The sequence below is a fragment of the Ixodes scapularis genome, unplaced genomic scaffold (genome assembly GCF_016920785.2).
Source record: "Ixodes scapularis isolate PalLabHiFi unplaced genomic scaffold, ASM1692078v2 PGA_scaffold1__304_contigs__length_218370807, whole genome shotgun sequence".
Taxonomy (NCBI): Eukaryota; Metazoa; Arthropoda; class Arachnida; order Ixodida; family Ixodidae; genus Ixodes; species Ixodes scapularis.
In genome coordinates this window covers 105,459,748-105,471,572 of record NW_024609846.1, presented here as the reverse complement: position 1 = coordinate 105,471,572, position 11,825 = coordinate 105,459,748, and the positions used below count along the sequence as shown (strand labels likewise).

The 11,825-nt window shown below is 49.8% G+C and overlaps 1 protein-coding gene across 1 annotated transcript; it reads right to left on the bottom strand.

The window, feature by feature from the left end:
• Positions 1-6,826: 6,826 nt before the first annotated feature.
• On the bottom strand, positions 6,827-10,344 carry LOC115321613. The gene is made up of 2 exons (XM_040214278.2): positions 9,929-10,344; positions 6,827-7,822 (listed from the first exon to the last, which is right to left on the bottom strand). The coding sequence occupies exons 1-2, from the start codon at positions 10,331-10,333 to the stop codon at positions 7,244-7,246; spliced, it is 984 nt and encodes a 327-aa protein (XP_040070212.1). The 5' UTR covers positions 10,334-10,344; the 3' UTR covers positions 6,827-7,243.
• Positions 10,345-11,825: the final 1,481 nt, after the last annotated feature.

Here is an 11,825-nt window from a genome sequence, read left to right as displayed (position 1 = left end):
CCCGGTGGGGGGCTCGCGCGGTGCATTATGGGACATTTCCCATGATGCACCGCGCGGTTACGCCGACGGCGACGCTGACGCCGCTCAAGCCGGAAACGGGCCCCTAAGAGCTGCGCTCTAAAAGAAAGACCAAGAGGTCTGCGAAGTAGAGAGCTGGGCTAGTTGGTGGAAGTTGAACATGGTTTAGGTGTAACAGCGCGTAACAACGAGGACTAAAAGGAACACAGAACACAGGACGAGTGCTGACTCGCAACTAAATGTTTAATAATGAAATAAATGTTTTTTGTTGTTTTTTTTTTTCACTACGAATGTGATGCGTTGATAGATGAAGCCCTTTGTGACGAGACAACTTGGGTGGCGCATGGGTGGTTAAGTGTGTCTTTTGTGTTTTCCTGGTTTCTGTTTTAACTACTAAACAAGTATTTGCGAGTCAGCGCTCGTCCTGTGCTGTGTGTTCCGTTCATAACATTTTCAGTCGCAACGGCATACCATCAGTACTACATTCTGACCAAGGAAAAAACACTCGAGAGTCACGTGTTTCAAGCAATGTGTTCAATTTTGGGAATCGGAAAGTCGAGGACGTCTCCTCACCACCTGCAGTCGGACGGGTTAGTAGAACGCTTCAATCGCACGTTGACAACAGTCTTTTTACCATATCCATCGACAATTCATGGCTTGCACCGACATTAAATCAGGAGTCGTTGTAGTGTCCTTGCTGCTGAGCACGTACTTTTTGACAGCAATCACAGCATACACTACGCAGCACAGAATGTGTTTTTAATTACCTTCAAGAAAAAGTCCGAATGACCTCCAGGCTCTAGCATTGTGCATAACGTCACGTACTTACAAACCGTGTTTAATGACAACGCTAAGATAGGAAGCTTGCTGATATCGTTGACAAATAAAGAAAAGGCTCAAAAAACGAGATTTGCTTTTTGTCCTCTGTGTGTTTCAATAATATTCGTAAGAAATTAGAAAATTTGGCACGATCATTTGGCACAAGATAACCTCATTTGATTGTTCGGATGCTTGCCTGGCTTCTTGTGTCACATTACACCACAAACTGAACCAACAAAAAGTTCGAACATTTCATACTTCAAGACAGATTTCTCCACCAACATGTAGGCCCTCGCTTGCGACTACAAGCGTCAAAAACACGTATGATAAGTGCAATCTTTGCGGCACGTGCAACCTAATGCAAACAAAAACAGGCTCATAGTCTTAGGAAAGATAGTAAAGTGTTTGCTTTTCTTTACTTTTTTTTTTGCAGGACGTCCTTATGTTTGGATATCCAGCATGATTGACATCCTTCTTGACCTTCTTCACCTCACGTTCATCATATTGTGGATCTTCGCTCAACTAAAGGTAAGTGTAAAAAGTCCCTCCATAATAAAGAAGAAAATCTAGTTGTAGTGGGGCAGGAATCAAAACGACAAAAATTCATCAAATTACTTGGTGTATAAAAATAAGTAAATGAATAAACAAAGATTTCCACTGCACGAGCCCTGATTTTATCATAGTAATTTCATGCTATCAAACTGATATATCTAAGAAAGCGTAAAATAGGAATAACCACAAGCATTGCGGAATGCCGTCACCGCAGTAACCCTTAAATAAGGGTTACTGAGCAGGCGGGCTGGTAAACTGTGTGTGTGTGTGTGTGCGTGTGCGTGTGCGTGTGCGTGCGCGTGCGTGCGCGTGCGTGCGTGCGTGCGTGCGTGCGTGCGTGCGTGTGCGTGTGCGTGCGTGCGTGTGTGTGTGTGTGTGTGTGTGTGTGTGTTTACGTACAATTTGTTGGGTTTCGTGTTTTCAGGGTTTATTTTGCTTTAAATATTAGGGTGTTTTTCAGACCCCAATAAAAAGCGATGTTCATCAGGGGTTTTTGTGGAAGAGGTCACTGACACGTGAATGACGTTCCGATACCGAGGGGAGAAGGAAACGAGATAAAAGGCACCTTTCCGAAGAGAGCAGGAGCCTTGCTGACAGTTCAGTGTGGGCGGTGTTCCCCCGGTCAACACGTAATAAAATATAGATAAAACGTTCTTCATCAAGCTTATATATTTTTTTCTTTTTTAGTCAGAGACCGCAATATTTGTGTTTTTCCCCGATCTTGACAGAAGCAGCTCGGGGGTTAATTTTTGCCGGGTTTATCGGTATTTACCGAACAACTTGGTTTTATTGATAGTTAGCTTTCCTGGGCAAGTTTGGAGTTTTCATTAACCTTGTTTACAACCCCTGAAGCAAACATCGCTCGCACGGACGCCGGTTGCGCCCTTCAATCGTTTTAACAGGTGATTTCTACATGCAGCGTGCACATTGCTAGGATTTGCTACAAAGAGGCCCGAAGGTGCTGAAAGTTTTTACAAAAATTGCGGAAATATTGACTCACCTGAATAAATCACGAAAAGAAACGGTTTTCCAAATACTTTGCATGTGCACTTAAATAATATATTGCGTTACTGTGCCGCTTATTTGGGTCAAATAAAGTCAAGGTTAGTTAAGCCTGTTCTAATTGCTCTCCACTTCACTAGTTTTTCAGTCGTAATAAACGCCAGAATAGCCCAAAACAATTTTTTGATGATTTCGAGGGGAAAAAAAGGTTTAGCGATAGCGAGAGAAAGAAAGAATATAAATTAACGTATAGTGGAGAGACTGGCAGCCTTAAGACGGTGCAGGCAACTCCATGTCTGAATGAATGAAGGTAGTTGAGAGATTGGAAACTAGAAACATCTTGGTGATATTTTTTCCGGACAAAAACAGTCTTGAGTCTCTTTCTTTTGACTCCGGAGGTTTCATGTCTCAATTGATGAATGTACCTCTTTCGGGCGGTACGTTGAAAAGCAATTTTTGCGAGCCGTCCAAAGCGGGATGGAAGCGTTAGTGTACACTCGGTGGAATTGAATGGCCGAGCCATGTATGGTTACAAAATCATTCCAGAAATCTTTGTTATCTTTTCAGAGCGATGTCCGGAAGATGAGATTCCTCTTCGGTGCCATCGTGATACGTGACATCGGCACCGCGTTGAATGCTCTATATTCCTACATCGTGTACTGGGTTCACGTGCATCAATTGACTTCCCTGTATTGATTAACTTAGATTTAAATATGTTATTCAGGAAATCTTGGCACTTTTTCTGGCACTGTGACACCTGTACGTGCCTGTGTAATACTCCGTTCGCCAGATTTAAGTCGCTATATTACCCTAGCTGCACAAGCGCTTTTAACTGTCATTAAGCCAACCACAGTTGACTTAATCGCGGTCGGCCGTTGTTAAAGCCCGTCCAAACAGGATACTTCAGAAATCGTGAGGTGACACGACAGAAGAGTAAAAGTACAGGCAAGCTGGTAAATTGCAGACATAACTAAACCTGAGACACCGGAAGAAAAAGCTGACACGACTCCGAAATAAATCGTGCTGCGCTCCGCTTCTCTCCGATTTTTGACGGGGGGAAAGTTCCCTTCGTCAAAGTTCGTTCGTGTCCTTCGTGAGGGTCCTTGATCATTTTCATCACGTGGGTCCGGACAGCCATTCACAGGCTCTGTTGGCCGTCGGTCAATCGCTCAAGGCCCCCGCTGCTCTTTAGCTCCCGAAAGGGAAAGGCGGTGTTAGAAATCTTGCCCAAGTAGACCACAACTATACCCCGGCGGGTCATGTCACGTCATAATATGGACAGAGCGACGCTGGACGCGGGTAAGTTTTCGATCGCAAAGGTACGAAACATTTACGATCGAGTAAATTTACTCGATCGAGTAAGATGAGTAAATTTTGGAACACGGCCTTGCATACGAGGGCCCGGCAGAACGGATGGATGGCAGACATCGGACTGCCGGACGCTTCAACTTCTACGATCTTCGGCGGAGTCATGTCGCCTCGCGATTTTTTAAGTGTCCTGTTTGGACAGGCATTTACACGGCGGCGCCAAATTCCATTAATCCGCTACCGATCATTGAGTTCAAATGAGCTTGAATACCTCTGATGGGGGTACGCACCAGTAGAGCTAAAGATGGCGGCCTCCGCCTCATCGGCGCCCATGGCCAGCGCCAGCGAGGCATCTATTATTGCGGAAGATTGGGAAACGTATCTAGAAAGTGTCGTAGCAACAAATATTGTCCGAAGAGGTATCATTCGATGGCAGAGCTGCCGCTAGAACGATCACGGCACGACACACAAAGCTCGACAAGGGCGGCCATTGTGATGACGGGGCCGATTGATAAGACTTTCGTTATGTCTCTCTAGCTTCAATTCGTGTGAAACGTTTTGATTGTCGTTTCGTTTACTCTAAAAACAAAACAAAAAAAGTTTCTTTTTTTTTTTTGCTTTAAACGTTTATAATGACAGAAAAGTGTGCCTATAATTGATTTCCGACATTTTTTTCACGCGCATGTCAACGGGTTGTTATGCCAATGTGCTGTGTAACACCGCGGACAACTTAGTTGAGCTCAATGACAAGAGATGCCAACGATCGTTGGCTCGATGACACTTGAGAGCGCTGGTTTGGCTAGGGTATAAGAGACCTGTTGCCTCACCGATATACAAGGTGTACCTTCTTCGATTCAAAAATATATATATATATATATATATATATATATATATATATATATATATATATATATATATATATATATATATATATATATATATATATATATATATATATATCTAAAAGCTTTTTGAAGGAAACTTGCGTGAGGGATCTCTTAGCTCTGGAGTTTGATGGTCGTCAAGGCGGCTAGCTACTAGAACAATGGCGAAATGGGTTAATTAGAAAGCTAAAACCATTCAAATACCTTTTCTTAAAAAAATATTTCGTGTTGGGAGAATGAAGTATTTGAGATCACAAAATTTCGATAAAAATTACAGCAAGATCCCTTGGTGGATTCTTAGGTCATGCGTTAGCATGACCCTTGGGTCACGCCATACATGTCCTCATTTGGGAAACACTAATGCGTACTTTCTGTTCTGGCTAAATTTTTCTTTTGCTTCCTCTTTATATTGCGGCCGGCTTTGTGACGGGGTCAGTGTTAGCGTTTCCCAAAGAGGGACGTGTGTGGCGTTTCCCAAGGGTCATGCTAAAGCATTCCCTAAGGATCCACCAATGGCTCTTCCTGTCATTTTTTTTTTCCAGCTTCTGTTGCACGCAGGCCCGCGCTGGCTTGCCGCAGCTTGCGCCGCATTTCGGCAACCAAAGCTAGGCGCTGCTTCCTCTCCTTTGATTCGTTCGCCCACGCTTAGCAGCGGCATCGACTGCCTGACAATGCGGCGGGTTCAGACTCGCCACAGCGTCCGCGCACGCATTGGCTTCCGCCCAGTAATGTCGCCTCCTTCTCGCCTTTGTCTTTCACTACTCTCCCCCTCCCTACGCGGCGCGCGTCCCTTTTCCACTGTTTTGTCCGCAGGCGGACGCCGTCAGCTTTTCCCTGTCATGTGGGTAGTAATGATAACGCATTAATAAATTCGTAGTTTGCGCTGTGGGACGAAAAATGTCACCTTTTTGCACGGCTTCAGACCGAAACTGGGCGGTCAAAGGGCAGCGCCATCTCGGCCGGCTCGAAGGGCAGTGATATCGGCATCACTCGCGCTCGTTACCTGCTATGTTTCGGTTTGAAGAATCACGTTCGCTGTGACTAAACTTCGTTCGTGATTCTGTCTGCAGAAGAATAGCGCCTTCTACGTGTCCGTGGTGGACCTTCATGGCGACATCGTAAGGAAGAAAGTTTCCCTTTTCCTACCTGACGAAAACTTTTCTTTGGAAAGCAGATCTTATCCTCTGATAATATTTCATCCTCTTTAGTTTGACATCCCAACGCTCACGTTCGTCACCTTTATAACAATTTCTATCCAGGTGAGTAACCGACCATTTTATTTTTGAACATATATAAAAGCATACCTACACTGACGTACGAAACCCTCTGAAGGCGGTGTATGGCGCTAATTAGGGAAGATATACTAGCCAAACAAACTCCGAGGACATGTCACCTGACCTTTCGCTCCACGTAACGCCGTGCACAATAACAATGTCACACACTCTTTTAGCGCCGTTTTGGTGTGAATGGTTTTATGGTCGCTCATTTCATGAAAGAATAAGGTCCGAGATTTATTCTGTACAACGCTTCCGTCTTCGAGCTCCGGTATTTTGAAAAGAGTGGGCCCTTCGCGGTCGACGAGCGTCGCCCTAAAATGGGCTGGCCATTCATTATTTACCAGTAAAACTGTCTCCTGAGAACACATACGCCTTGTACAAAAACATTCCACTGCCGAATAGCGACGAACTCTAAACAATACATGTAAACCATTAGGCTGTTACTTTATTATTAAAAACGAATCATGTTGATGAGGTTCAAGTTACACGCGAAAGAATAAAGAAAACGGACGAAGAACAGAACACGACATATTTCAACTAGCAACGAACAAGAATGAAACAGAACCGCCACCCAAAAGAGTCAACAAAGCTTGAAAAGAGAGGGATCAAGAAATTGTTGAAGGAAATGGAAGTATCAAACGGGAAAAGATCTCAAAATAAAATGCACGCATTTTGTGCTTGGGAAATGAGACTGAAAGCATAGAAACACAGTATTACGCCTGTGTATGAAACAGGTTCGTAAGTTCAAGTTTGTGGGTCGCCTGTCAATTCCCGATCAGGCCTAGTTCTACTCGCTCCGAGGAAGTCACACAAAGAGCGCTATCATAGAAACACTTTATAAATACTCAAATTGTGCCGTCGATGCTGTGGAAGGCCACGGTTGCCCTGGGGTCCGGGTCTTGCCTGGGCTCGTTCAGCACCGCCTCTTTCGTTCGTCACGGCCCTTCGAACTCTGTCCACGCGCACCTCCCACGAGCGTCCCTTTCTCCTCTTCCTCGCCGCTCACGGGGCCGTCCATCCACGTTCAGCGTGGCTCGTTGTCTCCCACACTCCCCTCCCCTCAAGCCTCAAACTCCGGGGGGGTCCGGAGTATCCGGAGTCCCTGGACCGAGTCACTGGACTCCAAGATGAACTCCTGGTGGGGGAGCTTGATGAGCTCTCGCTCCCGCAACAGGTCCGGGGTCAGGTAGCTGTACGTCTGCTGGATGGCCAGGTAGGTGGTCTCGGCAAAGTTGCCCAGCGTGGCCGTCGAGACGCGGGCCGAGGTGTAGCAGACCTCGATGCCCGCCATGTGCAGCAGCTTCTTGGGCACTTGCAGGGCACGGTGTGGCGCTTTCCACTCTTGTTTCCCCAATAGCCGTTACGGACGGGGATGACGCACAGCTAGGCCAGGATGATGGCTTGAAGGATGGCCGTGGCCACCTCTTTGGAGCACTTGGCAGGACTGGCACCTCTTTGGAGCTCTTGGAGCACTGGCCGTTGAAGTCCCCAATGGCCGCAAAGGCCTTGAGGCGGGTGCGCTGGCCGGCACGCGTCTGCTTCTGCACCGTCATAATCTTCAGCACCTCGTCCTTCAGCGTGTCCCTGGGACTCTCCGGTCCTCCGCGTCTCCGCCGCCCTGCCTTCGTTGACGTGGTCGACGTCGGGATTGCTCACCCCGTCTCTGCCAACCAGGTTGACCACCCTGACGGTTGGTCCGTCTTGCTCCTTGCTAACCGGGTTGACCACCCTGTTGGTTGGTCTGGCCGTTCCCCCTTCCAACGGGGTTGACCACCCTGTCGGCTTGTCTGGCCATTCTCTTGCCGAACGGGTTGGCCACCCGGTGCGTTGGTCTGACTGGTCTTCTGCCGGAAGGGTTGACCACCCTGGGAGTTGGGCCAGCTGGCTCCGCCGGTATCCCGGGAAGTGGAAGGTCGCCTTCCCGGATGGCGCCGCCCATTCTGGTTCCTCCGGGGGGCATTTCTGGACAGAACAAGCTCTATTAACATCTTGCAAAGATTAGATCAAGTTCTAGGCCGCAGATTATAGCGCCGCGCAGAGCACCTGTCGGATCTCTCACCGACGGGTTCGCGCATTGTTCGGCTACCGCGCTTAGGCCGCGTTGCCGGTCGCGCGCGAGAGTCACGCGGAACGGAGGATTCCTCGTTTTGTTCTCGTTCATCGTCATCCCGATCACGAAGATGGTACTTTTTTAGGTCTGTGATGTGGACCGGGCCAGACTCCTCGCTCGCATTTTCCTGAGCGAGCCTGTAGGTAAGACGTGACAGTCGTGCCTTTACCACGTAGGGCCCTTCCCACTTCGGAGCAAGTGAGGCTGCGAATCCGCTCGCTGCGTTGCTCAAAGGATGGGTTCTCCTGAGGACCAAGTCACCCACCTTGTACTCCAGGTGACGATGAGTCTTATCGTACTGGGTCGCCTGTTCGATCCTTGCTGCAACGAGGTTCTCTCTGGCGTCGTGCAACGCATTCGAAAGGCGAACTTTCAACTCCGCCGCGTATTTAGAGAGTGGGCGTTCTGTCGAACCTTGGTTATTTCGTAACCCGTTCTCCAGCGGAGACGATAGCTCCTTACCCAAGTTTAGAAGCGCAGGCGTTAACCCAGTAGATCTGTTCACGGTCGTCCGGATTGCAAAACCCATCTCGACAATGTGTTCGTCCCAGTCCCTGTGTCTCTCCGTTAGTGTGATCAGCATGCTCTTCAAGTTTCGGTTCACTCTCTCAGTGATATTAGCCTGAGGATGGTATGGTGTCGTCCTTTTGTGCTTTATGTTTAGCGCCAAGCAGGAGTCAGTGAACACTCTGCTGGTAAAATAGCTAGCATTATCGCTGATGAGACACGTGGGTGTACCGAAGCGCATGAAAGTTTCCAACAACTTCTCCCAGATGCGCTCCGAGACCAGCTTCCTCAGCGGGTGTAACTCCACCCATTTCGAGAAATGATCGGTTATTACCAATAAATACTGGTTCCCACGGGGACTTTTTTGGAAGTGGGCCGATGATGTCGCAAGCAACCATCTCCCACGGGTAGTGACTCACTACAGGCTGCATCAGGCCTGGGGGCTTTCCCCCTCGCGGCTTCGCTTTCTGGCAGGCTGGGCAGCTACGGGCGTATCGGAGTGTGTCCTGTCTCATCCCCGGCCAGGTCGCGACGCGACATAACTTTTGAAAAGTCTTGCTGCCGCTGCCATGACCAGCCAAAGCCGAGTCGTGGAAGTATCCGATAAACCGCCTCCGTAGCCTCCTAGGAATCACCACCCTGAACGGAGAGTCGTTCCCCTCCTCGTCGTCGATTGTTGGAATGTAGCGGAGCAATAAACCGTCTTGACCCAGCAAGTATGAATCAATATGTTCGTTAAATTGACCGCCAGCGTTCCCGGTGTTGCTTGCTATTTCCGCAATTTTCCCCAACACCTGCTGACAAAAACCATCTGCCTTCTGGGCCTCGACAAGCTCTTCCTTGCTCACCACTTCACCCCAAGCCACGATCCTCTGTTCCCTCGTGCGGCCTCCTAACACTGCGACGAGCTCCTGTTGCATCGATCCCTTCCCGCTGTCTCGCTTATGAGCGGCCGCGCAGGAAGCTCGTCTCTCGCAATCCCCTGGCTGCGTCTCCTCCTTCCAACCACTATCATGGGGCGCCCGAGAAAGTGCGTCTGCAACCTTGTTGGTGGAGCCCTTTCGGTACTCGACAGTATAGGAGTATCGCTGCAAAGTGAGTGCCCACCGAGCTAACCTCCCCGCCGGCTCTTTCAACCTTTGAATCCAGGTGAGAGCGGCGTGGTCTGTCTGAATGACGAAGGTGGTCCCGTCTAAATACAGGTCGAATTTCTTTAGAGCAAACATGACGGCCAGCCCCTCCTTCTCCGTCACGCTGTAATTGCGTTCTGGCGGTGTAAGGGTTCGGCTGGCGAATGCCACCGGGCGCAGCTGTCCGTCATGTTCTTGCAATAACACCGCACCGACCCCGTAGTCGCTCGCGTCGGTCTGTACCACGAACGGACGGTTAAGGTCTGGCAGGCACAGGCTGGCCGTGGCTGCTATCGCCTTCGTGAGGGAAGAGAAAGCTACCTCTTGTTCTCCGCCCCAGGCCCATCTTGAACCTTTGTGGAGCAGCAGGTTCAGTGGCCGTGTGAGTCCAGCGCACCCTGGAATGAACTGCCGATAAAAACCGACCATTCCAAGGAACCTTTGAAGGCTCTTCGCGTCGCGCGGTGGTGGGTAATCAAGAATGGCCCTCAACTTATCCTCGTTCGGCCTCAAGGTACCGTCATCTACGACGAAACCCAAGAGGTTGACCCTTGAGGCTGCGAGCTGGACCTTTTTTGGATTAATCGTTAATCCCGCTTTGCTCATTCTGCTTAAGATAATCTCAAGGTGTGCTAGGTGCTCCTCGAATGACCTTGAAAATACGACGACATCATCCATGTATGCCATGGCAAAGTTGAACTTCGCGTCCCCCAGCACGATGTCCATAAGCCGTTGGAAACTCGATGGCGAGTTAGACAATCCAAACGGAAGGCGGATAAACTCAAACAGACCCCTGTGACAGGTGAACGCCGTCTTCTGGACATCGTGTGGTGCTACCTGGATCTGCAAAAAACCTCTGCTACAATCCAAGGTAGTGAAAACCCTCGCGCTACCCAACGAGTACATGATGGACTCAATAGATGGGAAGGGATATGAATCCCTTCGTGTCATCTCGTTAAGTCGGCGGTAGTCAACGCAGAGACGAGCGGTACCGTCTTTTTTTGGCGCTAAGACTACCGGAAAAGCCCAGGGGCTCTGTGACGGCCTCACGGCCCCTGTGTCTATCATCTCATCGAGAGCCTTATCTAGGAGAGCTCGCTTGTGCGCACTCAGCGGTCTGGGATTACAACCCCATGGTCTAGCATCTCCTGTGTCGATTCTGTGTTGTAAAATGTTTGTAAGTCCTGGCCTCTCGGTAAACATAGCTGCGTGTCGATGCAAGGCGTCTGCTAACCTACGCCGTTGTTCTGCCGGCCCGTTGTAAGAAGCGACAATCGCTTCAACGTTTCCCGATACGACTCGCGCAGCTAATGTTTGCTCCTCTCGTGATCCGACGAGTGAGCTTTCTGTGTCCTGACCGAAACTCGGTGGGACGGCAAAGGGGATAAGGGGAGTCAACGGATTATAGTGGTACCCGTTATTCTTCAAGTCTATGATAATCCCCTCCCGGCAGACGAAGTCCTGTCCTAAGATCACAGGGATTTGCATGCCTGGCAGATAGAGAAAACGCTGCCTCCTTCGACTGCCGTCGAGGCTAAGGTGAAGGCGTATAGCGCTTTGTGCCCTAGCCGATCCTGCTGCTAAACGCAGCGTGGTGGAAACTTCCCGCACGTGAAGTGCTCGTCGGCGACAGTCTTCGTAGACTCTGTCGCCGATCAGGGAAAGAGTCGAACCGGTGTCAATTAGTGCGTAGTAACTGTTACCACCGATCTCGACGCGCACGTACGGCCCCTTCTCAGATGTCAAATCCTGAGTTCGACATGCCGACGGGGCAAACACCGACCTGTCGCTGACCGCAACTCCAGCCCCGTTGGCAGACTGATGAGGGGCCTCGGCAGCGGCCGGCAACCGCGAGTCGGGAAGTCCAATTAGTGGCGCCGGCCTCTCCCGTTTCCCTGAGAACCATGGGGGGGAGCTGCCGTCCATGTGCACTGACGCTTGATATGCCCAAGCTGATTGCATTTATAGCACCTGACCTGTCTCCTGCCATTGTGTGCTGAGCGTCCGCCGCTACCATCACGCGAAGCAGTGTCGCGCCGGGGGTCATTGTAGTTCCCGCGACCCTCGTAATGATTCGCGACTCCGCGGTGGTCGGCTGCGCCGCCTCCCCTAGGGGGATGCGCCCTGGAAGAGCCCGCGTTAGCTGCTCTGCGCCTCTGTTCAAAAGCGAAGGGATCTAAGGCGCGGGGCACAGCAGTTGCGCCACTCCTATGTCCTG